Here is a 27794-nt window from a genome sequence, read left to right as displayed (position 1 = left end):
TGCCATGGATAAAGAATCTACTGTAACTCTTGGTAAACTGTTTCCTCACTGTCACAAATGTATGCCTGATTTCCGACTAGCTTAAACTTCCAGCCACTGAATTCTGTTATACCTTTCTCTGATAGATTGAAGACCCCATTATTACATATTTGTTTACCCACGTAGATACTTACAGACTGTCACCAAGTTACCCCTTAGCCTCCTCTTTGTTAAAATAGTCAGATTGAGCTCCTTGAGTCTATCACTCTAAAGTATGTTTTCTAATCCTTTAATCATTCTCTTAGCTCTTCTCTGAACTATCCAATTTATCAACATCCTTCTTGGATTCCAGGCACCAGAACTGGACACAGTATTCCAGCAGCCATCTCATCAGTGACAAATAGAGGTAAAATATCTTCTCTGCTCCTACTCCCCCTGTTTATACATCCAAGGATCGCAAGAGATCTTTTGCCCACAGCATCACACTGCAAGCTCATGTTCTGCTGATTATCCACCTCAATTCCCTTCTGGTATAACACTCTCAAACTTTAAGCCAATATACTGCAATGCTGTTGCCCGAATTTGCCAATTGGAAAAGCATCTTAAAGCAAGTTATATGCTAGAAGGAGCCTACTGAGCTTTTGCAGGAAAAGAACAGCTTTTTCAGAGGCTGCACCCCCTTTTTCCCCACCAGTTACTCCATTTCTGCCTTGTGACATTTCCTAGTAATACTGGAAAATGAGTGGCCATCCTCTGCCTCCAAGCATGTGAACTTTATAGCTCCCCCACAGGTACCATCTGCCTGGAAGCACAAACCCCAGGTACCATATGAACAAGGCTCATAATGTCTGCTAATAGCGCCACAAGCTACTCCAGTCTGTGCACAGTAACTTCTGCATAAATCTCCGGATTCATCCACCACCAAAGCCAAACAACTTACTGGAGGAATGAAGTTTCCTGAGCCTGATGCTATCTTGGCAGAAAAAGGAAATGAGATTTCGCTTTCTCACTCTCTCTCTGACATAATTCCGAGACCAACTGCACTACGTGGCATTAACACAATGATGTGAAATGGACCATCCAGCTCCACCAAGCCTGAGAAGGACCAGTGAAAGAGAAATCCAACTATACAAGCCAAGTGACAACCCGGGCCAGGGAAGCAAGTCAGAACAATAGCTGTTGTGACCAGCCTGCCAGCCCAGAGCATATGCCACCTATGACTGGCACTATGATATTTACAGTTTGATTATCTAACCTTTTCCTAACACTGCCTAACATTCTGTTAGCTTTTTTGTCTGCTACTGCACAATGAGCAGATGTTTTCAGATCTCTTTCTTGAGTGGTAATAGCGAATTCAGACTCCATCATTTTGTAGGTACAACAGGGATTATGTTTTCCAATGGGCATTTACTTTGCACTTAACACTGAATTTCATCTGCCATTAGTCACCCAGTCTTGTGAGTTCCCTTTGTAACTCTTTAAAGTCAGCTTTGGACTAAGTAATTTTGTATCACCTGCAGTTTTTGCTACTTCACCATTTACCCCTTTTTCCAGATCATTTATGAATATGTTGAAGAGCACATGTTCCTGTACAGATCCTTGGGCAATTCAGTTATTCCCTCTTTCCATTGTGAAAACAGACCATTTATTCCTACCCTTTGTTTCCTGTCTTTTAACTGTACTGACCTATGAGAAGACCTTCCCTTTTATGCTGTGACTGCTTACTTTGCTTAAGACCCTTTGGTGTGGGACCTTGTCAAAGGCTTTCTGAAAGTCCAGATGCACTAGATCCACTGGATTATCCTTGTCCACATACTTGATCTCATCCTGAAAGAATTCTAATAAGATTGGTGAGGCATGATTTCCCGCTATAAAAGTCGTGCTGACACTTCACCAACATATTGTGTTCATCTGTGTGTCTGATAATTGTGTTCTTTCCTATAGTTTCAACCAATTTGCCTGGTATTGAAGTTAGGCTTACTAGCCTGAAATCGCCAGGATCACCTCTGGAGCCTTTTTTTAAAAAATCTGTGCTACATTAGCTATCCTCCAGTCTGATTAAAGCAATGGTTATTTACCAAAGTTAGCAGTGCTACATGTTTCAAACCTACTTATCTTTCACAATCTTCCTGTTTATTCATGAACACCCAATTGTTTTACAGAAAGTATATACCTGATGAAATATTAATCAAAAAAGTAAGCTTTAAAGTTTAAAAATATCACTTGATTAAACTTCTTTATGTCTGAGATAAACTGAAGTGAAATAAGTTATCAACTGTGTGATGCTGGCAGACCAGATACCAGCTCATGCCAAGGCCCCAGACCTCACAGAACACTTACAAATGCATAGCTGGAAACCAGCCTTCTTTTCCTGTGTGTTAGCATTACCAAAATAAATATTAGATGTTAAGTAGATAAGAATGCATTTATTATTTTATAAAATACTTGTAGGATGCTGCATATATTGTTTTCATTTAAACTATACTGCATGTTGTAAAGTGATAGCAAGTATTTGCACCGTAAAGCTTTGTCACTATGTAACTCAAACAGGGAAAAAGCATTGTGTAATGCAAATGATGGCTTCTAACAAGATGATGTTAAATCCTGTTCATTAAACGCAAATGAGCCATTGTGCAAGATCAAATATCGAAGATTACTACAGGAATTCCCTCCCCATCCCCACGTCCAATGAAGAAGAGACCTATGTGGGAACTGTTAATGTCAGCTCGGTTTCTGAGAGAAGCTATAAATATAGAGACACAAGGAAAAATTCTTCATCTCTTCTCTGTTTAGATTCTTACAAAGCAGAAAACTGAACAAGAAGGTGAAGCTCTCCAGAGTTATTCTGAGTAGCCCTAAAAGACTTTTTTGGGAAACTGGCAGAACAGTACATCTCTGCTACCATTTTATACTCCTCTTTACATACATTTGTACCTGCTTTAACCTCTCAATAACTCATTTCTTTTTCTCAGCTAATAAACTAGTCAGCTAGTTTTGGCTACCAGGGTTGTCTTTGGTGTGAGATCTGGGACCCAAATTGAGCTGAGTGAGAGACTGGTCTCTTGCGACTGGGTGTACTGAACACTTTGTGATTTTTGGTACAAGTGACCATTTATCACAAAGGCTAGCTTGCCTTGGTGGCAAAATAGACTGGAGTGTCTAAGGGGACTGTCTGTAACTCCGTTATAAGACTACTGTAGTACTTTGGGAGTTCACATTTGGTACTGGGTTGGTGAAATCTAATTACAGAACATACTATCAGTTGGGGTGTCTGCCCAGAGGTTGGCACTCTCAGTCGTCAGCCACTCCAGGCGGTGTGACAAATTCTATTTAAAATTTCCAATGAATGGGAGCACCTCAATGTATTTAATCTGACTTACAAAAACCAACAGCAAATGCCCATCTCAGGCTTTGATTACCTTTCCTTGGTACCAGGAAACTTTTGATACAAAGATAATAGTAATGGAAAACTTACTCAATCTATGCCAAGCCCTGCTCTGACAGTGGTTAAAATGACATTGCCTTCAATGACAGTACAATCAGACCTTCAATGTCTACATGTTAATACACTGTTTTTGTAACAATTTGTTAGACAATATTCTGTTGTCTAACTTGAGACCCTCTGAAAATTCAAAGCACAGCCTTACTCTTACAAGAAGTATTTTTTGTACCAGCTGAATAAGCTTCAGGCATGAGATTGATGGAATATTATCTTCTGCAGTATTCTTGTAGCCATGTTGGTCTCAGGATAGGAGAGAGACAAGATGGGTGAGATAATATCTTTTTTTGGACCATCTTCAGTTGGTGGAAGAGAGAGACTATTATCTAACAAAATATCACTGTTACTCCCTTGAAGCTGAAACTGAAATCTGTTTTCATATCAATTGTCCTTGTCCTTTATCTTGTTTGAAACTGGTTTGATAATTCTGATTTTTCATTAATTCTACACTGTTGGATTGTATTTTTAAAAAACAGCTTTAAAATACTTATTTTAAAAGCGCATATAGATAATCATATGGACTTCAAAATATAAGAACAAGAACAGGTGAAGAACTGTATCAACTTGGTAACAGGAGAACACACCTTTCCCCCTGCACGTGGGATAGGCTGATAAGATGTGCTTATAATGAAGACAAGTTTATCTTAATTAATTATATCTGTTTAATTCATCCTGAAGCATCTTAGGGTATTTAAATCTATATAAACAACCAAAATGTGGCAGGTATTTTAACAGTGCAGAGCAGCAGCACCACAAAACAATTTATAACAGAAAGTAAAAAAGTACCATATTCAACTGAATAACTTTCTTTCCCTGGATGGCTGCAGAATAGCTGTTGAGCTGTTACATTTTCCTAAACCCATTGCCACTCATGGTGCTCCATCACCTTTCCTGTAATAGCTCTTTTTATCTCCCAATCTTGCTCTCATCTTGGGGCCTTATTTTATATCGTTCCTATGGCTGGAACAGCCTCTCACACTGTGCATCCAGCACTCTTCTCTCCTTTAAATGCATTTCTTTCATGAAACTTCTGTTGTTCTCACCAATGATATTTTCACATTCTCCTAAGTTTGCAACATTGTCTTCTACGTTGCTTGATTACAAACCAGATTACAAACCCTTCAGGCCAGAGAATCTGTCTTAAAGAAACACTAAACTTAAAATCTAACCAATTGGAAAAAATAGTTAGCTAGAATTATTTTATTTTACCTACCTTGCATTCTTCTATCATATTTTCATTTTTTAAAGTTGCTCTTGAAAGATGCGTACAGACAGTAGAAACAGGCTACACAAAACGAAACAGTGAGGTACATACAAGTGTACACAAACTGAATAAACATCTCTTCCAGTTAGAATAATTCTTGCTATTAATTGTAACAATAATTGATCAAACATTTTCAAAATGAAGCGTGATTTAAGGTAACTGTGACCCTGTATATGTTTTGTAAAACATATATATACACACACACAAAACACTCTTAAGGCTAATTATCATCACGTATGAAATAAAGGAAACCTACTCTCAGAGCACAGTTTCTCTTTTGTGGAGAAACAGAATCCACCTACAGCTTCCACAAAAGTGGAGCAACCAAAGGAGAAGCTATTAACCAATTCCAAGATTTCAGAAAAAAAATCATCTTTTTTAAGAGTGATACCCAGTTTTTTTTTAATCTGTAGTTGAATTTAGTACTGATCAAGACACAAGAATTTATAGCACTGTTAAACAAAACCTATTTGCTATATATCTCTGTAATTACACTTCAGTCTTAAACTGCAAAATTCTTATTATTCTAGTCTTGGATTTCTCCTGAGCAAAAACTGCCAATCACGTCAGACTGAATAGTGGTTCTGAGACGTGCACAAATGAGTACTAAAATTAGACAACCCAACTTATTTTCTCTTATGACCTATGTCAGGATTTGAACTACATATGGCTTTAATATACTGTAGTTTACCATCCTGGAGAATATATATTCGGCAATTTTCCCATGAACTCAGGCTTGTATTCTACAGGGACAAATAGAAGTATTTATTAGCTGAAACACTGTTGGATATTGTAACACAACTACCACCTTGATTTAATTAGTTAAGCATTGTGTGGATTCTTTATAAATATGAAACCTACAAATAAAAGTCCAATCAAGAAATTCAAAATTACAACAAAAATAGGGAGAAGAAGAGAACTTAATTTTGTTCCTGCTTCATTTTGGTTCATTGAAAACAAATGGTATGCAGCTTGAGAAAGAAAAAGAGCAAAAGAAAAAGAAAGGAGAAGTTCACTTTGGCTTTAGTATCTGAACACAAGCTAAGAAGCTAATATAATAGCCTATAATAGCTCCCCAGACAGGATTTGTGGTCTCCAAAAAGAGGAAGAGCTTCTCCCCCACTGTAAAACAGCCCACTTAATAATCTGTAAAACTAAATCAAAGATTGCTCAAAACATAATCAAATCAAGAGATAATGATTTTTTTCTTCCCTGCAGCAGACTGACAACACAAACAGAGAAACTTACATTCTAGATACAAAACTGTGTTGTGTTCTCCAAAATACAAGAAACACTAAAGTTGATGTTTAGGTTATAGTTAATCCCACACCCAACAATTTCCTAACAGTGGAATCCAACAGTGAAACACTAGTACAAAATTTCATCGAAAACCAGCAACAGATAAGTTTTCAAAATACTACAGAGAATATAAAACACAGACATAAGCAGTGAGTTTTAAACCTACAAGAAACCAAACAAATTTGCTACTTTTTCAACTTTTAAACACCTAACAACAGCAAGCTTTTCATGTGCAAAAAAAATATTACTAATCAAATATCATCTTGTCACCATATACATTATAGGGATCCATCACCAACTTTTTTTTTTTTAATTGTCATTTTCAATGTCAAAAGTTTGGATTGTAAGCTAAGGTAACAGAAAAACAGACAACACTCCACAGACCTTGTCCACACTACCGGGGCTTAGGTTGACTTACCAGTGTCTTCACTGCGCTGCATTGACAGGAGACACTCTCCGGTCGACTTACCTTACTCTTCTTGGGGAGCTAGAGTACCAGAGTCAACCAGAGAGCGCTCTGCTGCCAATTTAACAGGTCTTCACCAGTGCTCCCTCTAATTTTTCCCACCCATATGGAGAATGAATTTTGTTATGTGCACCAATATGGAGATGATATGAGACATGGGTTTGGGCCAGGGTAGAGGGGCCCTGGCAGAGTTGGGGGAGAGGCACCCCAGCTGCAGCAAGCTGGGGCTTGGGAAAGGGTGCCCCTCCCCCCACAGGTCCCCAGGCAGATTCCCTGAGCACCTGCGCAAAGCCAAATAGGCAGCTGCATGGCCACACAGTTTACAGAGAATTTAGGTCTTCACTAGACCCGTCAAATCAACACCCACTGCATCGATTGCAGCAGCGTCAATCTCCTGGTAGTGAAGACAAGCCCATAGTGTAGGACAACAGGAAATGGATCTAAAAATCAAAGCAAATACATTTCCTCATTCTGTTAAGGTTAAATGTCAACCAAAATGATTACTTTTTTCTTTTTGAGCTATTCAGAATTTGTTGCTCTGTAAAGAAAGAGAACTGAACTTGGATATGATGTTTCATTATTTTGGCTATATGTCTGAGAAAAATGTACGAGAGAGAACCAGATGGATAGAGGCCACATGGAAAAAGATATTTACAGTAATTCACTCCAGTTAAATTAGCATCAATAATTCTTGCTGATTTTTCAACCGGTGCACTACTAGCTAAGATCTACAGTTCAGAAATTTAACTGTTTCATAGTCTTACATAAGTTCCCTTCATCATTTTTCCCTAATGTCCAGTGAGCCAAAACAGAGTCAAAAGACTGGCCTAAAAAAGGGAAACTAAAACATCTAAAACTGAGTATCTGGTGACATCACAAGATTCAGAACCTCATTGGCAGGTTTTTATAAAATGAATGACTAGTAATTTCCAAAAGATTAGCACATTAATCAAGTTTCAGTAACAGAAATTAAATGAAAGACATGTAGTAATTTTAAATGAGGCGTCTTAATATTATATTCTATAGAACACCTTCAGTATGCCTACCTTCTTTAACAGTCAGATAGTCAGCACAGTTACTATGCTTTTTTTTAAAATACTAGCACCCTAAAATACAGGGGAGGGTTAATTATTCTTAAAATCTTTAAGGCTGGTATTGTTTCATTATCTTCTGTTTGTATATGTTTGGAGTTAATTTTTTTATAATAGGTATCTACAGGTGTATAGTTATATTTGTTTTACTGACTGTATGAATTTGTTTCCTTTATAAGAAAATAGTTTAAACAAAACACTATTGTGTTTAACACATTAAGGCCAAAAATGTAATAAAAAATTGCTTCTCTTTTTTTCAATAAAAAGAGGAAAGGGACATTAGCATGACTATTCAATACTTATTTTTAAAATCATTTGATAATTATCTTCAATGGAATATAACTCCATGAACGCATTTTTAATTTAAAAAAGGGAGATGAACTTATTCTTTTAGTATGAAAAGATGGGGTGCTCCCTTGTGTACTGTTTATTTCTAATACATAAAAATGGCAACACTAGGGCAGAACAATAGTCCATCTAACTGAGTGTCCAACAGTGACCAATGCCAGGTGCTTCAGAGAGAATGAAAAGAACAGGCAATCACTGAGTAATCCATCCCTAGTCATCCACTCCCAGTTTCTGGCAATCAGGGGCTAGGGACACCAAGAGCATGAGGTTGCATCCCTGACCATCTTGGCCAACAGCCATTGATGGACCTATCTTCCATTAACTTATCCAATTCTTTTTTAAAACTATTTATACTTTTGGCCTTCACAACATTCCCTGGCAATGAGTTCCACAGATTGACTGTGCACTGTGTGAAGAAGTACTTCCTTACTTTTGTTTTAAACTTGCTGCCTATCAATTTCATTGGGTGACCACTGGTTCTTGTGTTATGTGAAGGAGTGAATAACGCTTCCCTAGTCACCTTCACAACAGTCAAGGTTTCATAAATCTCTATCATATTCCCTCTGTTATCTCTTTTCCAATCTTTTTAATCTTTCCTTATATGGAAGCTGTTCCATACCCTTAACCAGTTTCGTGGCCCTTCTCTGCAGCTTTTCCAATTCTAATATCTCTTTTTTGAGATGAGTAGTATTCAAGGTCTGGGTGTACCATGGATTTCTATAGTGGCATTATGATATTTTCAATCTTATTATTTCTCTCTTTCCTAATGGTTTCTAACATTGTTAGCTTTTTTGACTGCCACTGCACATTTAGCTAATGTTTTCAGAGAACAATCCACAATGTCTCCAAGATCTCTTTCTTGAGTGGTAACAACTAACTTAGATCCCATCAATTTTGTAGGTACAACTGGGATTATGTTTTCCAATGGGCATTACTTTGCACTTATCAACACTGAATTTCACCATTTCTTACCCAGTCACCCTGCTTTGTGCAGGAGGTCAGACTAGATGATCATATTGGTCCCTTCTGACCCTAAAGTCTATGAGTTTTGTGAGTTCCCTTTGTAACTCTTTGCAGTCAGCTTTGGATTTAACTATCCTGAGTAATTTGGTATCACCTGCAAATACAAACAAATTTTGAAAGAGATATTAAACATCATGCTTCAAGGTTTAAACTAATCTCTGTTAGAGGCTGTAAAGAAACCTAATGTGGGGAAACATTATTACACATCTGCCTAATGTTAGGTCTCTTCACCTTTCCTCTGAAACAGTTCATACTGACCACTATAGGAGACAGAATGCTGGACTAGGTGGACCACGTGTGAACCAATATATCAATTCCTGTGTTCCTATATTGAGAATATCTTGGCCGCTATTCCTTACCACCTTAGTTACCAGTGTCAAACAGGGGTTTGTAGGCTTTTTCACATGGTGCTATTCACTTTGGGATGTCCTTGTGCTCCAAAAGACTAGCTAATCCAATACCAGAAACCTGGTTAGGTAGTCTCATCTACAAAGACCTACTGCTTTGTTACAACCCAATTACAGCCTGCTAATCAAAATTGTTACATAAAGATGGTCAAAATCCAGTTAGGAATCAATATTAGTCATTTTGAATATGGAGTAAACCAAGTTACTATTTGCACAATCAGCATACACTTTACAAAACATATCCCAATCAAGTTTCACTAGCGCACTCAGTGGCAACTTCTCAGTTTGAAAATCAACTTCACACTTTATTTGCAGTCATTTCAACTGTAAAGCCCATTTTAAAAAATGTAGCAATATTTTTACAAAGCAAAAAGTATAGTTTTTCTCCACCACTCTCATGTTTAGATGGCTAAATCATTTTTACATTTTTGTCTACAAAGTTAGTTTCCAAACACTGTGACTGAAAAAAAGGGTATTAGAATGGAAACATTATGCAACCTTAACTATAATGGCAGTAACTGCATCTGCTCCATCACCACATGCAAGGTTTTGGGGAATGAACAGTTGGACCTAAATTTTGCAGCGTTCTGATGTCAGACACTGGAAATTCTAGAAACCTGGATGCTCAACACCTGGGACACTTACTTAGGAGCCTAAATATGGGGTCTAAGTGTAGGCAACCAGGTTTGGCCTTAGCGTCTCACCCTTTCCCAAGGTATAACCTCAAAAGTCTTATTGTGAGAGCGGGTTTCAAGATGCATCCCAAGGTTCACTGGAATCATAGGGAGTAGCAGGAGGAAGAGGCTCTGCGGAGGGTAGGGCAAAGCATATAGTGCGGTAAGGAAGCTCTTCCCTTCCTCTAAGATCTGTTGACACGCAAGGCCTCCTGCCAGCCACACTTCCCGCTACTTCTTGTAGAAGTTACAAGACAGACAGTTCCAGTCCTTCAGACAGTAAGAAGTTTACAGGATGTGAAGCATACTCCTACACACTAGTCTTTGCAGAAGAGGAATTCTGATCCGAAGGACTGATGGAAAGTCACAGTAGTAGCATTGGTCACCAGTGGAGCAAGGGTTTATTCCACCTAATCTCCTAAATACTACTTAATTAGGAACTCCTTCTTGTGGGCTTCCTCAGAGTTGCAACAGGACTCCCAGTAGGACCATTATTTTAAAAACCAAATGAAATTCACAACAAATAACTTTGTTTCAAGCTATTTTCAGACTTACAAAGATAACATGGCTCACTATACATGCAACAGTATATAAGAATGCATGTTGTACTTGTTGAAAATTGAGAAACCTAAATCATTGTTGTTTTTGTTTTTGTTTTTTAAAAGGAGCTGTTTCTTTTTCTGTTGCGATTCCACTTGGAATTTAATGTAAAATATTCTGTAAACTTTTCATTGAAAATGCCTTCCTATTACACCTGATGTATTTGTAAATTTAGAAATACAACAGCTAATAAAAATGTGAAATGATAATACTGAAGGTTACAAACTATATGCAGCTATGCATTAAAACAGTGTAGTGTAAATCTGCATCCTCCTAGATTACACAATCCAATTGTGTTATTCAGATCATATTCAGATGTCTTTGTGTGATGGGATACCCAAACCCCACACTGAGCAATAAACTATTCTGGGCTCAGTCAGTTCTGCCCCATCACACCTGTGAGAGAGGTCAGATTTGGAGGAGCTTAAAAGGGGAGAACACAATACTGTGGGTGGCAGACCAGAATGGACGGCAAACCTCCATTCTCAGCTCCTGAGAAAGGGGGCTGGCTGAAGGCAAGAGCTTCTCATATGACCAGTGCCTGATGGCCACTCCCAAGCAAGAAGGGAGGGCCCAATACTGATCCACTTTTATGGTGCATTCATACTTAAACCACAACAACAGCACAGCTGGTGGCATAGTTGGATTTCTCACACCCCAGAGACACAGCTATGCCAATGCAAGTTCCCAGTGTAGACCAGCCCTAAGTGGCTATTCTTTTGCATTAGCCTGTGAGTCTAGCCCCACAGCCAACCAGAAGCCCTCTGAAAAACAGAGCCTTACCACACCCAAGGGACAAATCATTCGTATTCATTTCTTTTTGCGGAAAATGCAGAGACTGTCCTGATGTGATGGAACACCTGAATGCCATAGGCCAGAGGTCAAGTGAGTGCGAAGGCCCTTGTGACACTTATGTAGAATAAAAAAAGAAATAAAGTGTTAGATTTGGATGACAGACTGTCTGCAAGGAATTCATATCACTCAGTTAGAACAGAAAAAACAAACAAGCATTTCATTAGGACAGATTCTGGCAAAGAGAGAGTAACATGATTAACATGTACGCTTTGCAAGCTATCTGAGAAAGTTAAAGTAATTCTTCATATACGCCTCCTACCATTAAAATACCAAATTTGCCTCTAGAATTAATTGAAAAAAGACTGTTACTCACCTTTGTAACTGTCATTCTTCGAGATGTGTTGCTCATATCCATTCCAATTAGGTGTGTGCGCGTGCCGCGTGCATGTCTGTTGGAAGATTTTTACCCTAGCAACACTCGGTAGGTCGGCTGGGCGCCCCCTGGCGTGGCGTCGCTATAACACAGAATATATACCCCTGCCGACTGTCCGCTCCTCAGTTCCTTCTTGCCGGCTACTCCGATAGTAGGGAAGGAGGGCAGGTTTTGGAATGGATATGAGCAACACATCTCGAAGAACAACAGTTACAAAGGTGAGTAACCGTCTTTTCTTCTTCGAGTGCTTGCTCATATCCATTCCAATTAGGTGAATCCCAAGCCTTACCTAGGCGGTGGGGTCAGAGTGAGATACTGCAGCATGCAAAACCGCAGAGCTGAAGGCTGCGTCCTCTCTGGATTGTTGCACCAGGGCATAATGAGAAGTGAAGGTATGTACTGAAGACCACGTAGCTGCTCAGCATACCTCCTGGATGGGTACTCGAGCTAGAAAGGCGGCCGATGAGGCCTGAGCCCTGGTAGAATGAGCGGTAATATGTCCCGGAGAGACAAGAGCTAGATCATAGCAAGTACGGATGCACGCCGTTACCCATGACGAAATTCTCTGAGAAGAGACGGGTAGGCCTTTCATCCGATCTGCCACTGCCACAAAAAGTTGGGGCGTTTTGCGGAAGGGTCTCGTTCGGTCAATGTAGAAGGCGAGCGGCCTACGGACGTCGAGGGAATGCAACTGCTGTTCTCTACAAGATGTATGCGGTTTGGGAAAGAAGACTGGGAGGAATATGTCCTGGTTGAGATGGAAGGCCGAGACTACTTTAGAGAGGAACGCCAGATGTGGACGTAACTGCACCTTGTCTTTGTGGAATATCGTGTATGGTGGGTCCACCATCAGAGCCCGAAGCTCAGAGACTCTCCTAGCTGATGTGATGGCCACAAGGAAGGCTGTTTTCCATGACAAATACACGAGCAAGCAGGTTGCCAATGGCTCGAATGGAGGAGTCATAAGCCTCGTCAGGACCAAGTTGAGGTCCCAGGAAGGGGCAGGGCATCGCACTAGGGGGTATAGATGCTCCAAACCTTTGAGGAACCTCGAGACCATAGGGTGGGAGAAGACGGAGTAAGTACCTTCTCCTGGGTGGAAAGCAGAAATAGCTGCCAAGTGCATTCGCAATGATGAGATAGCGAGGCCTTGCTGTTTAAGATATCAAAGGTAGTCCAATATAGTGGGAATAGGCGTGGGTGTTACATTTAGTGTTTGACACCAGCAAGAAAATCGCTTCCACTTGGCCAAGTACATAGACCGGGTGGAATGTTTCCTGCTACCCAGGAGTACTTCTTGCACTGGGGCAGAGCAACGTAACTCCGACTGGGTTAATCATGCAGGAGCCAAGCTGTGAGATGGAGGGACTGCAGGTCCGGGTGGTGAAGCCTGCTGTGGTCCTGCGTTATAAGATCCTGATGCGGGGGGCAGAGGGATCGGGTTGGCTATCGAGTAGTCCAGCAATGTGGTGTACCAGTGCTGTCAGGGCCACGCAGGGGCGATCAGGATCAGGTGAGCCCTGTCCCTGTGGAGCTTGAAGAGAACCCTGTGCACCAGTGGGAAGGGTAGGAAGGCATCCAGCAGCTGGTTCTTCCATGAGATTAGGAAGGCGTCCGATATCGAGCCCAGGGCGAGACTTTGGAAGGAGCAGAACTTCTGGCATTTCCTGTTGTTGCGGGAAGCGAAGAGGTCTATGTGGGGAAAGCCCCACTTCTGGAAGATGGAATGTAGAACGTCTGGGCAAAGTGACCACTCGTGAAACCGAAAAGATCTGCTGAGATAGTCTGCCAGGGTGTTCCGGACTCCTGGGAGGAACGATGCTACAAGGTCTATCGAGTGGGCTATGCAAAATTCCCACAATTGGATCGCCTCCTGACAAAGGGGGGAGGATCGAATCCCTCCCTGCTTGTTTACGTAGTGCATGGCCGTTGTGTTGTTGGTAAGCACTGAAATACAACGACCTTGCAGATGTTGTAGGAAAGTCTGGCACGCCAGGCGGACTGCTCTCAGCTCCCGGACATTTATGTGCAACGCTAGCTCCTGAGATGACCAGAGGCCTTGCGTGCGATGATGGTCTAGATGAGCCCCCAGCCGAGAGACGACACGTCCGTCGTTAGGAACACCGAGGACTGCCTCAGATGGAACGGCAGTCCTGCACAAACCAGGGAGGGTGTTAGCCACAAGTTGAGGGAGTCTAAGATGCTCTGAGGAATGGTGACCACCATGTCTATGGTATCTCTGCCTGGACGGTACACTGAGGCAAGCCAGGTTTGAAGGGGACGCATGCGTAGTTTTGCGTGCTTGGTTACAAAGGTACATGTGGCCATGTGACCGAGGAGGCTCAGACAGGTGCGAGCCGAGGTTGTCAGAAAGGTTTGGAGGCTTTTTATAACAAAGACTAGTGCCTGAAACCGGGGCGGAGGCAGGCAGGCTTTTGCGAGTTTGGAGTCTAGAATGGTCCCAATGAATTCTATTCTTTGAGTGGGCACGAGAGTAGACTTCTCTGATTGATCATCAGGCCCAGTCTCTCGAATAGGTCCATGATGATGGCTACGTGCCAGGTGACCTGGGCCTCGGAGGTCCCTCGAATAAACCAGTCATCCAGGTAAGGAAACACATGTATTCGCCGACGATGGAGGAAGGTGGCCAGTACTGCTATGCACTTTGTACAGAGAATAAACTATATACACAATAAGTACTAGAACGAGCGAAAATCTAGGGAGGTGGAGATCAGCTAAGCTGCGCTCCACTGTTCCAACGACCGACACAGGTGGTAAGAAGGAACTGAGGAGCAGACGGGTTGGCAGGAGTATATATTCAGTGCCATAGTGGCGCCACGGCAGGGGGCGCCCAGCCGACCCACCGAGTGTTGCTAGGGTAAAAATCTTCCAACGGACATGCACGCGCTGCGCACACACCTAATTGGAATGGATATGAGCAAGCACTCGAAGAAGAATGTACAAATAATGTCTTTACATGCTAAGAATGAGATTAAAATTTTACTTTTAAGATTCTTACTGAAAATTATATACATTTGTTGTTATTACGTATAATGTTTAAGTGCAAGCCAATTTAAAGTAACAACTTAAACTACATACCAAATCTGAAATCCTCATGATCCCATGTTATATAAAATAAATGTAATTACACAAATCTGACTTAGTTTTGCAACTATTCCCAAGGCAATTTTTGTCTATTGTCAACTGAACCTTAGATCAACAGAATAAAGTGTGTCACACAGCCATAGTGATAAGCTAGAAATACAGTAGTTTACAGATAAAACAGCCTGTACTACTTACACTGATCAATACGTAAACAGAAGCACAAGCCTTTCATTACAGTTAGTGGCTTAGTATAAAGATTACTGAAAGAGGGTATATACTTTGAAAGGTAAGAGTAACAGAGGCTTATAAACATAAGACACACCACTCATGAATTTCTATACTCCTATTGTCAAGTAAGAGGATCTTATCTAATGAACCGACATTGCACATGGGAGAAGAATAAAACAAAAATACAGAAGCTACCAATTATCAAATACAGAAAATATGAGTCAATTACATTTAGTCACAGACAATACATCTCCCTCTAAAACAACATAAAGGTTCACATATTTTAGACATATATGTTAATACGTCGAAAGACTCCTCTCTCTGGTATTTGAGCATTAATCTACATATTCAAGACCTTTATAAAAAGTGCCTCTGATCAAAAGCTACATGAACTAACATACACATAAATGTATAAAGCACAAAAAGGCTTCTGTAGTTCTTCATTCTGAGCACATTTTGACTGTCAGCTACTTTTACAAATGCAGTATTTGGTTTACATCTTCCTAGTATCACAGTATCTCTTTATGACCTCCAAATCACATCCCTTGCCTTTGACGCTGGGCTGTTTCATAATCCCAGTATAACTTTAATGACAGCTGCAGTCCATAAGGCATTTTGAACACTAATCATGATACTTTGCTGTCACTTATAAGATGCATTAACCAATGTGTTTGTTTGCATCAATACTATCTTCTACATTATTTACTGTAAACTTTTCCATAGTGATCTGTCATTCTGTAAATCAGATATGGAAGCTATAAGAAAACTAAGCTAAAGCAGCTGTATTAAACCTGAAGTAAAGAGTCAAAGAAGCTGACTGTTGACACTTCTTAGCTGATCTTCATAAAGCAACATTGCTTCTCTGCTTACTCATTCCTTCCTTCATTCTAATTACATAGCTTGCATAATCTCCAGTCATATCACTCCCCATTCGCCCATTCTATGTCTCAAGAAATCTTGACCCCATATGGAAACATTTTTCCCACTGAAATTAACGGAGATGACTTCATTAATTTTCCTTCTAAGAACACTGGAAACATATGAAGGCAATTTGACCAAACTTTTATTTCAGGGAATTATATGGAGCAAAAACACATGCAACCTTCACATCACTGCCCCAGAAAATTGTAAATGTAAATTGAAATTGTAAATGTAAATTCCCATCCAACAAATTTGGATGGGAATTTACTAGGATATTGAAGTAATATATCCTCTTGGGGGGGGAGGGGCAGAGAAAAGCTAGCTCGGTGGTTTGAGCATTAGTCTACTAAACCCAGCATTGTGAGTTCAATCCTTGAGGGGGCCACTTAAGGATCTGGGGCAAAATCAGTACTTGGCCCTGAAAGTGAAGGCAGGGGGCTGGACTCAATGACCTTTCAGGGTCCCTTCCAGCTCTATGAGATAGGTGTATATCTCCATATTTTAAAAGTGCAGTATTATCACAAATGCACAGAATTCAAGAGTTCAACTTACTATATTCTCCATTAATTTATTTTAAAATGTTCATGTTAGAAAGAAATCAGAATTCTTTCCCTTCAAATAATGTGTGTGGTAGCTTCCTTACTCGTTTCTAAATTATTCATGAAGATAGAGTATCTCTGTAGATTAAAAAAAAGTTAGGATAAGTAAACCTCTTTTTGGGGTTTGTTTGTACTGAGCTGAGCTCCAAAGGGCTACTCATTTGAATCAGATATGTGATGCTCTCCTCAGTAAGTTTTAGGAACAGAAAATGCTAAAGGACTGAATGCAACTATATTTTTTGTTTAACAATTTTTTTTTTTTAAAAACTCCCAGACTAAAACTGCTATTCAGCCTTGGAAATCTGACTTCCCATCCTCTTATGTCTGGCTATGCAGTACACGCACTAATTTGAATTCAATATATGAGAAAAGCAAACCCCAGAGTGAAGAACTTTAGAGTTCCAAATATCAGAAGGGTAGAGAACAAGTCTTCAATTTTATGTTTGTTTCATAATGTGCAATACCAAAACCGGATATCATGGTACAGGATATTTTGTTTATTTTTATTGTTTTGCTTCATTTGGTATTGAGATGTGTTTTAATTTAAGCTCCATTTGGCAAATACAGAGCAGGGATGTTGCAGCAAGGGAAAAATTAGAAGTACATAATTCCTGTACAAGATTATATTTTGGAAATATGTATTAATTTGTAAGAGAGGCATGATTCTGACTTAAATAAAAAGCTAAATATAAAAGATGAAGCAGTAGGCTCCCGAGAGAGTGGGTACTGTATACAGGATTGTAAAGTACATGGTTAAACAAAACAAAGACAAATATAGATAATGGCCAGGACCAAATTAAGGCAATCTAAGGCCCTAGGCTCAACACATAATGGGGCTTCAGGGAGCACAATTATGTACACTTTGCAAATGAAGTTGAAACGCTTGCATCTGAAGTACTAAAAGAGAAGAAGTCAGAGAGGCACATCAAGAGTGGTATGGTCAAAGAGGCAGAACGGGTTTAAGTATCACTACAGTTGAAACAGATGGGAATTGAGGTATAAAGAAATTAAGGAGACTAGTTTTTAGCTCCAGAGTAAAGTTTTTGAAAACACATGAAACTCATTGGAACACGGGGACTTTTCAAAGTCCAGCCTAAGTGTCATGGCCAGAATCATACAGGAAGCCTATGATAAAGCCAAGAACTAGACCAGGATCCCCTGAGTCCCTGTCCAGAGCTTTAACCTAAAGGCCATGCTTCCTCCTGATCATGAGCCTTAAACAAGCAAGGAAGTGTCAAATCCTTTTACAAGTCAAATCGTAAGTCATAATGTAACCTGCCTCAATTCTGATGCATTACCTTTTTTTAATAAGTCATCCTCTACCACAATATCAATAAAGTAACTTGCTTGGCTTAAGAACAGAGGTGGTAAAAAAAAAATTCTGACAGAATAGTTTTCCCTGTCAGACAATGCTTATAAGAAATGTTCTGTAGGAATAAGTCTATTCTGTAAAATTTTCCAATGGAAGCCAGGCAGGCAGGCCATCCACCTGACCAGAGTCTCAGTACTTACCTGGTGGGCTGCCTGACTTCTTGGAATCCCCAACTCCCAAGTTCCTAGGGCTGCCTGCCTCCATGCAATTCCTGGTTCACCTACAACCCACACGGCAGGCTGACAGAACTACCCAGGATTCTCAGGCTACCCAGGGGCCATTTTCACAAGTATTTTCTGCTACATGATAAACTGGTCATCAAATATACTTGCAGAAATAAAGCATGGATAACAAAAACCAAAAGAATAACTCAAATAATGAAACTGTTCTCTTTCCATTCTAGAGTAACAATCAAATATACAGAACAAAATTTGAACGAGGAATTGCTTTATTAAGTAGTATTTTTTTAGACTAGTGATGTATAAGCTTAATTACACCCTAGTATCATTTAAAATGGTTAAAGCATAAAACCCCTGGAGAAAAGGAAGTATTTTATGGAATTACGATTTCAAGTACAAGTACACTGTATTGCCACGAATATGAAGCTGTAATAAAATGAAACCCACATAAAGCTACATTTATATTAAATCCAGAAAAGCCACCGAAATATTACATTACTTATGTGCATACATAAGCACATATTACAGTACCTCTTGCCATTAATTATGCTACTGAATTTAAATTGATATCTGCTGTATGCTCCAAGAGACTAATGTGTTTACTACCTTAGTCACTAATCTCTATTCCATAAATGTCTGTTTTCTTCTTATATGGCTGATATTTTCAGAAAAACATATACAAAAATGGACCCAGTTACTGCAATTCCACATGCAATTGTGACAAATGTGCATGCAAATGAACAATTAATGTCCTAATTGTCAACTGAATGGAAATTAGTTAATTTGTACATCCACACGGCTACACTCAGCTCTAAAAATGTAATAACATTCTGCATTCAGAAAGTCTACAGAATTCTAATAGAAAAAATTATCCATATTTAGTAGTCACTTTTCTAAATAATATAATACTTTTACTTATTCTAAAGTATTTTCAAGAATTTTAAATCTATAAACACACTACTACATATACTAATCATGTAATACACAATTATATGTTTTTACAATATACCAACAGTGCATCTCTCGTAACAATTTTAAAATGTAGATGTTTTCATAAATTCCAAGGCCAAAATGTATCATTGTGATAATCTAGTCATGGGGTTCTCAAACTGGGGGTCAGGACCCCTCAGGGGGTCACAAGCTTATTACATGGGGGGGTCGCAAGCTGTCAGCCTCCTCCCCTCAAACCCTGCTTTTCCTCCAGCATTTATAATGGTGTTAAATATAAAATAATCTGTTTTTCATTGGGGGGGGGTCGCACTCAGAGGCTTGCTATGTGAAAGGATCAGAGGGGTAGCCGTGTTAATCTGGATCTGTAAAAGCAGCAAAGAATCGGTGGTTCTCAAATTTTTGTACTGGTGACCCCTTTCACATAAAAGCAGCAAAGAATCCTGTGGCACCTTATAGACTAACAGACGTTTTGGAGTATGAGCTTTCGTAGGAGAATACCCACTTCTTCAGATGCACGTAGTGGAAATTTCAAGGGGCAGGTATATATATGCAAGCAAGCTAGAGATAACGAGGTTAGTTCAATCAGGGAGGATGAGGCCCTGTTCTAGCAGTTGAGGTGTGAAAACCAAGGGAGGAGAAACTGGTTTTGTAGTTGGCAAGCCATTCACAATCTTTGTTAAATCCTGAGCTGATGGTGTCAAATTTGCAGATGAACTGACACAAATCAGATATTAGGAATGGCAATATACAAAAACCTGTAGGAGAACACTTCAGCCTCCCTGGCCACACTATAGCAGACCTGAAGGTGGCCATCCTGCAGCAAAAATACTTCAGGACCAGACTTCAAAGAGAAACTGCTGAGCTTCAGTTCATCTGCAAATTTGACACCATCAGCTCAGGATTGAACAAAGACTGTGAATGGCTTGCCAATTACAGAACCAGTTTCTCCTCTCTTGGTTTTCACACCTCAACTGCTAGAACAGGGCCTCATCCTCCCTGATTGAACTGACCTCGTTATCTCTAGCTTGCTTGCTAGCACACATATATATACCTGCCCCTGGATATTTCCATTACATGCATCTGAGGAAGTGGGTATTCACCCACGAAAGCTCATGCTCCAAAACGTCTGTTAGTCTATAAGGTGCCACAGGATTCTTTGCTGCTTTTACAGATCCAGACTAACACGGCTACCCTCTGGTACTTGTCTTTTTTCTTGTAGAAGCTCTGCCGCTGTGGACCTGAGAATGTAGATGATGGAGGCGTCCGAAAGTGCTTCCAAGAGGCCTGTGGTGTGTACAGGGCCAAGGAGCTACCCCCCAACCTCCTCCCCTGCTGTCCCCTCTCCCCCGCAGCCTCAGCTTGCTCGCTCCGCCACCGGTGCAATGCTCTGGGTGGCAGGGCTGTGAGCTCCTGGGGCAGCGCAGCTGCAGAGCCTGGCCTGACTCGATGCGTTGTGCTCCATGGTGGTGGCAGCGGCGTGGCCTGGCTCCAGGCTAGCGCCGCCAGCCACCGGTGCTCCAGGCAGTGCAGTGAGGGGGCAGGGAGCACGGGTGGTTGGATAGAGGGCATGGGAGTTCGGGGTGGTGATGTGGATATGCAGAGGGGTGGTTGAGGGGGAACAGAGGGTTGAATCGGGGCAGGGGTCCCGGGTGGGGCAGTCAGGAGACGGGTGAAGCAGGGGGCAGTCGGGGACAGGAAGGAGGAGTGGTTGGATGGGGCAGGGGTCCTGGGGGGCTGTCAGGAATGAGAGGAGAGGTTGGATGGGGCAGCAGAGGTCCAGAGGCAGTCAGGGGACAGGGAGCGGGAGATATGGATGAGGCAGGGGTCCCAGAGGGGCCATCAGGGAACAGGAGGGGTGGATGGGGCAGAGGGGCAGATAGGAGGTGGGGGCCAGGCCACGACCTCCTCCCCTAACTGGCCCTCCATACAATTTACGAAACCTGATGCAGCCCTCGAGCCAAAAAGTTTGCCCACCCCTGATCTAAGTAACTGTCCATTAAATGACTGAATGCTAGTAATGAGATTGTCACTATCTCCTGGCATAAATGTAGAATTATTTCTATATGTTGATTTTCTGGAGGAAGAGCACATGTGCATTTAATTTACATTTCAGATTTTTAAATTTTAACACTGTCCACAAGTTCTGCTATATGCAGTGTTGTTATAGCTGTGCCGATCCCGAGGTATTAGAGAGACCAGGTGGGTGAGCGGACCAATAAAAGATCTTACCTCATCCACCTGGTCTCTCTAGGTTCTGCTATGCAGTGCAATTGTACTTGTCAGTTCCGGGATATTACAGAGACAAGATGGGTGAGGTAATATCTTTTATTGGGCCAACTTCTGTTGGTGAGAAAGATAAGCTTTCAAGCTTCACAGAGCTCTTCTTCAGGTCAGAAGAGCTCTGCATGGCTTGAAAGCTTGTCTCTCTCACCAACAGACGTTGGCCCAATAAAAGACCTTATCTCTCTAGGTTCTGATATGACAGGTTTCACAGGTGAGATAACTGTACTAATATATTACAAGATATTAAGATATATACAGATACATCATTATATGGATCTTGATCTACAGAAAAAGAAAAATAGTAGAATATTGCACATCAATTGGAGTTTGTTTGCAATTATTAATTAGCTCAAAAGCTGTATCTGATTGCTTTAATTACTACATAGCTGTTTATCATGTCAACTACCATGCCAATTTCTCGTTACCCTACAAACCTACAGCCAAAGCAAGCTTGTGATAGTAGTTTTATATGGACCAGCAAGATACTTCATACTCACTTAAATTAAACATTTTTTTAAACTTTTTCTTTTCCTGCCTTTTCCTAAGGTTTCTATGGTACAAGAGTCTCTCCTAGCATACAAAAACACCACCACTCAACATCAGCAGTCTGATTTACAAGCATTTTGTTCCTGAATTCAGAGCCTGACAGGGATGCTGTGCAAGCAAATGCCTGTGAGTAACCTAAAATAGGGTATCCACTTGGGAAGAGATTAAGTTTTGTGCTCCTGCCAGCTGCTAACTAAAATTTAAAGGGCCAGCAACATGTTTGTAAACTAAACACAAAACAAGTAGTTTCTATGTTTCCCTGTTTTCTTCAATAGACTTTCTTTTTTAAATCTAAAAAGGAGATACTTTCTGGCAGCTACAACTGTCACCAAAAGTTTGATTTTCCAGACATTTATAAAAGTTAAATGTAAAATATATGGCTTTTTACCTGCAAAAAAGAGTGTACAAATAAATACATCTACAATTAGAAAGACATATTTCAGTGCATACTTTAATTACAATTTGTCAGAAGTATGAGCTTCTAACAAAAATATTTGGCATTAAAATAGCAACTGTTTTCATAGATTATGAACTCCAACTACCTTTCTGATACCGTTTATCAACTTTTATTTTTTTTAATTAACACTACTACTTCACTCTGTTCTGAGGTGTCCATCACAAGAGTGGGTACTTTTACACAAATTTAAATAAAACAAAGACAGCCGGCAGCACCTCACTATCCTCCTCCTGAATAGCATATTTTATTTACTTGTTTTAGCATTATCATAAAGTATGTGAATATTTTGTCTTTCCAGTGCTAGTTTTATGCTAATCCTTTGCTAAGAGATGTTAACTATTTCCAATATATCAATGCAGTGGTGACAAATTCCCTTTAAGAAAACAGTATTTTTCATTTTTCTGATGCTCCTGGACAGAAACTTATACGACCCACATAACTGTAGTATGAGTTCCTCTCTCAGAAGCTCAGTTCCCAAAATTAGACTGTCTTATACACTCTATATGTTTCATTTAACAAAAACCCAATGTCAAAAGTCATTCTACAGCTAACTGGCCATGGTCAAGGGGTTTGAGTTCTGCTCTCTACGAACATAACCTTCCAGGAATTCTTATTCCATTATAAAACTACACAGCTATACTATAAGTACTTTTGTCACCTTTCATGTACATCTTTAAAACACAGTCAGGCTCACAGCAATTCATATTGTTTTCTCCTTTCATTTTTCTCTCTCTCGTTCCCCCTCTCCCTCAAACCTTGGGTGCAAATGGCATGAAGAAAACAACTGATAATAAAAACTAATGCTTTTTTGCATTAGTACGAAGTGTGAGACAATCCTAATTTGCAGTCACTGAGTTTTACTGAGTCATTTGCCTCATTTTACTAATTTGTTTATTTTTAATTTGCAAGTTTTTCCAACTTCTTCCACTGTTGCACTAAATCCTAAATTATTTGAGAGTGTGATCGGTTTCTGTCCTTTGTTCATATATATTTGGAGAGCTAGAAGTAACTCACAAACATACTACTATCCTGATTTTGACAATGTTTTAAGTACTTTTCTGAGTTTGACCTTACACTAAAAAAAATAAATAAATACATTACCAAGCATGTAGTAAAAAAATCAAGTTGGCATTTGTCCCTGGCAGGACTGCAGAAAATCTACTTGCTTATATCATGGAATGAAACACTGAAGCCAACAGGAGTGCTGGAATCTAAGCAGCTAGCTTAAGCAAAACCTTGCCAAAGTGAACCCACCCTCTGGGAAGTAACTCCAGAAGGGGAAATATCAGGCAGTCAGATTCCAAGACTTACCACAGAAGTAATTCACTCACTTATGAAACAAAAGTAAAATACAATCAGACAGTAATGTTACTGTTTAATATCGTTTCCCCTCCATGTTAAATGCCACTCTTAAAAATGTACTCTTCTTTCTAAAACCTTTTGATTACATTCAAGAACCATTTTCAGATACAGAAACACAACAGAATAACCATAAGAGGCATGTCAAATAGAATTTTTGAAATTAGCTCATTTCAAGAAATTCAAATATTTTAACAGTCCAGCCTTTAAATAGCATGGAGATTTTTAAAAAAATTAAAAAGTTTTAGATAGGTAGTTTTGCTCATATTTATGCAGAAGCTTTTAGCAAGGTTGTAGGCGGCCCTACAGCAAAGGAAACCAAAAAAAAAATAATACATTTTCAAGCCTGCACCACTTCCCTTCAACTCTCTGTATGTGCTTTCTGCTAAGCTTTTTCTTTTATTTGTGTACTTCTGCCAAAGCCACTACAACTGTTGCAACTGTCATTTCTCATTCCCCTCTCCCACTGCACCATACCTTTATGGATGCTGGGGGAGCATCTTAAAATGAAGACCACCCATCTGGCTGCTCCTCACTACCCTGCTCTAGCTACTCCTCAAGTACCAGGGAGCAGTTTCAGCTGAGTAGGAAATGGAGGCAGCCAGAGGAAAGGACTTCACCCCCTAGGACATCTGCATGGGTCCCAGGAGCAACAGGAGCTAGTTGATGAGGACGGACAATATGGTGAGGAGATCAAGCTAGGAAACACACGAGCCAATAATGGGGGTGAAATGTGGGTCAGACAGCCTGAGGATGAAATAGTGGATGCGCATTTTGCAACTAATCTCAGGTGAAAGGACCTCTTGGACTTACTGCATGCAGTTCTTCCATATATGCACGATAGCTGAAAGTGCTCTTCTCCTCCCATCCCTGTCTTTTGAATGTATGGTAATCTATGCTTTGGACATCCAGTGCTGAAAGAGGTGCAGCATGCTTTACTAGGGCATGAGCCTGAAAGCCAACCAGAAACTACCACTGGTTTATGCAGTGGCCTGCCTTCTTAGTAGAGCAAACCATTCAAAGTTAGTCGAGCCAATACTTGGTGTAAGCTATCTATCAATATGAGGGACATTTCAAGGTCCTAGTCTTTACCCTTAAAGCCCCAGATGGCGCAGAGTCTGAATGACCACCTTTTACTATGCAGCCAGGCAGATAAAAGAGAAACTCAGATTTAAAAAACTTACTGAGGCAGGATGTACTCACAGGGTGGCCCTGGGTTGTGGAATTTGCTGCTGCCACGGTGAGACTGATAGAGCCTTGCCACTTTTGAAACACACAGCAAGACATCCCTTTCTGCAAGTTTTTCATCAAGACAGAGAAACAGAACCAACTGTGGATTCAAGGAAATGTACTGTAGTTCTGAATCCTCTCAGCATAAAATGTAAAGGGTTTCTGTTCCTCACCTGAATGATTTACTGTCACCTTAAAATTTTACATAACTAACATCCGGATACTACAGTGATTAGTGCCTCTGAAGTAATAATAATAATAATATCATTAGCAATAAAAGCTAACTATAGAATTATTAGTAAAAGCATACAAGATTTCCATTAATCTTAAAGCAGAATTTTAGTGGGGTATATTAATCTCAAGATGCAGATTAGTCTATTGACATGAAGACATACACTTTTTAGTTTGTAACTGACTAAATGTCAGTATTATTCATAAAGAAACAAAATCAAACAGCTATCTTGATTCACTTACTGTATCTATAAGCAATAGCTGTGTCCAGTTTCACTATCAGTCCATGAACTAAACCAAAAAAATTACACTATATATTTTTGCAAAGTCTATACTTTCCTTCCTGTTGTTTCTTAATCTGCTGTGTGGGGTTAATAAATATATACTATTTCAATTGAACTACTTTTTTTTTCAGCTTGGATCCAAAGGACTTTTACAAATGGCAGCGATTTGAACTTCCTCATATTAATTAAACCACAGGAATAGGTATAATAATAAAAATGTATAACATGAAATGTACCTGCTTTTCCTTTCGATGAGAATGGCCACATAGGAAGCTGGTAAAGCAGCTCCGAAGCCCGGAGTCCAAAAGTAGAATTTTCCAAGTATCCTCCTGAAAACGTAATTTTATATCTATTATATTACATGCTTAAGCATCAAGAAAGATAGTGTATGTTGCATGAGTTATGCTCAACATAAGACTGTATTATGTCCATTTGCCATCAACAGATACACACTGCACTCTTTAAATTAGTCCATATTGCAGACACCAATAGTAATACTTTTACACTTACACAATTCTTTTCAATGAAAATCTCCAGACACTTCATAAACATTAAGTCCCAAAATACCACTTAGGTACATCAGTACTGCACCCATTTCATTCAAAGGGCTTTTATTAAAGCAGACAGTACCTTAACTACCAAGTGATATTTATGAAAGGTTAAAGAATTATGTAGAACTACACAAAAATTGTGACTACTACTGTCTCTTCTGAAGTCAGGATAGCCTCCTCAGAAAGATTCAGAGGTGTAGGAAATGGATGCAAGGCTATAAAATGAACCAGAAGACGGTTCAAATAAGTACACTTCACAACATGTCCTGAAGACACATAGGGAAACTGATGCTGAGAAGTTAAGTAACTTCTCTAAGGTCACCTGATAAGTCAATGTAAGAGCTAAAAATAGAATCCAGATTTTATTAAACTCAAGAATTGCAAACCTCCCATTGACTTCTATGGGACCAGGATCTCACCCCAGGAGTCCACAACTTCAGGAATAATACAAATAAAAAAAATCTTACAAATTCAGGGCACATTAGTAAAACAAAATCATCCTGAAAATAGATTTATTACACAAAATAATGACTAGCTGGAAGGAATTAATTTTTTGGACAAAGATTAAATTTGTTACTGTGGAAAAAAGGAAGAAGAACATACACATTTGCTAAGGGTTTGGCTACACTTGCAGCTGTACAGCGCTGGTAGTTACAGCTGTCTTCATACAGCTGTGTAGCGAAAGCACTGCAGTGTGGCCACACTGACAGCTATCAGCGCTGCAGTCTGGCCGCATTTGCAGCGCTGTTGGGAGTGGTGCATTATGGGCAGCTATCCCAGCGTTCAAGTGGCTGCAATGTGCTTTTTAAAAGAGGGGGGAGGAGTGGAGTGTGACAGGGAGCGTGGGGGAGACAGAGAGTGTGGATTTTTGGAGCTGACACTGTGTCAGCTCCCTGTCTTGCAAGTTCTAAGGACCTGAAGATACACAGCCCCAACCTTCAATCATTCGACCCCTTCCCCCACCCCTCTCTCATTCACTAAATGCAAATAGCCTTCTGACCAGATAAGCAGCTGCTCCAAAACGGAACCACCCCCCCTCCAGTCTGCTTCTCTCCTCAAGCAAACACTAGCTGTGGACATTCATTCACCTCTGCTCGAGCAAACAGTAGCTGTGTTTGTTTTTTAGATAAGCAGCTCCGGGAGCCCCGAGTTCACAACAAAACAAAGAGAGGCATCACAACAAAACAAAGAGTGTTATCTTTACTTAAAAAGCATTACGGGAATGTTCCGGAGGTCAGCTGCAGCGTAGTAAGATTAATCACTGTTTACACTGGCACCCCAGCACGGCAAGAGCAGCGCTATAGTCGTTATTCCCCAGGCTGAGGTGGAGTACAACCAGCGCTGTAGCCAGGGAGATACAGCGCTGTATGTGCCTTGCCAGTGTGGACGGGGAGTAAGTTATAGCGCTGTAAAGCTACCACCAGCACTGTAACTCTCAAGTGTAGCCAAGCCCTAAATGAAAATTACAGTAGCAGCCCAATTGTCTAGTCAGTTATTAAAAACTTGATTCTGAACTCTTGCATATCCAGCCTACTTAGAACGGACTGTGGAGGCAATAAACCATCTCCAAGGAATGGGGGTATTTGTGAAGTGGAAAGATTGCGCAGAGTGCTTTAACAA

The 27794-nt window shown here is 40.2% G+C and overlaps 1 protein-coding gene across 3 annotated transcripts in view; it reads right to left on the bottom strand.

The window, feature by feature from the left end:
- The window catches only part of TMEM135 (transmembrane protein 135), a 418948-nt gene that overhangs the window by 336456 nt on the left and 54698 nt on the right, over nt 1–27794 (bottom strand). For all 3 annotated transcript variants that reach the window (XM_030558973.1, XM_030558983.1, XM_030558990.1), the window contains exon 3: nt 25860–25952. In XM_030558973.1, the coding sequence (XP_030414833.1) occupies nt 25860–25952 (93 nt within the window). The remainder of the gene's footprint in view (nt 1–25859; nt 25953–27794) is intronic.

Source organism: Gopherus evgoodei, chromosome 1 (assembly GCF_007399415.2).
Source record: "Gopherus evgoodei ecotype Sinaloan lineage chromosome 1, rGopEvg1_v1.p, whole genome shotgun sequence".
Lineage (NCBI taxonomy): Eukaryota > Metazoa > Chordata > Testudines > Testudinidae > Gopherus > Gopherus evgoodei.
The sequence above is the reverse complement of the archived record's forward strand: the minus strand, read 5'-3'. Positions and strand labels throughout refer to the sequence as shown.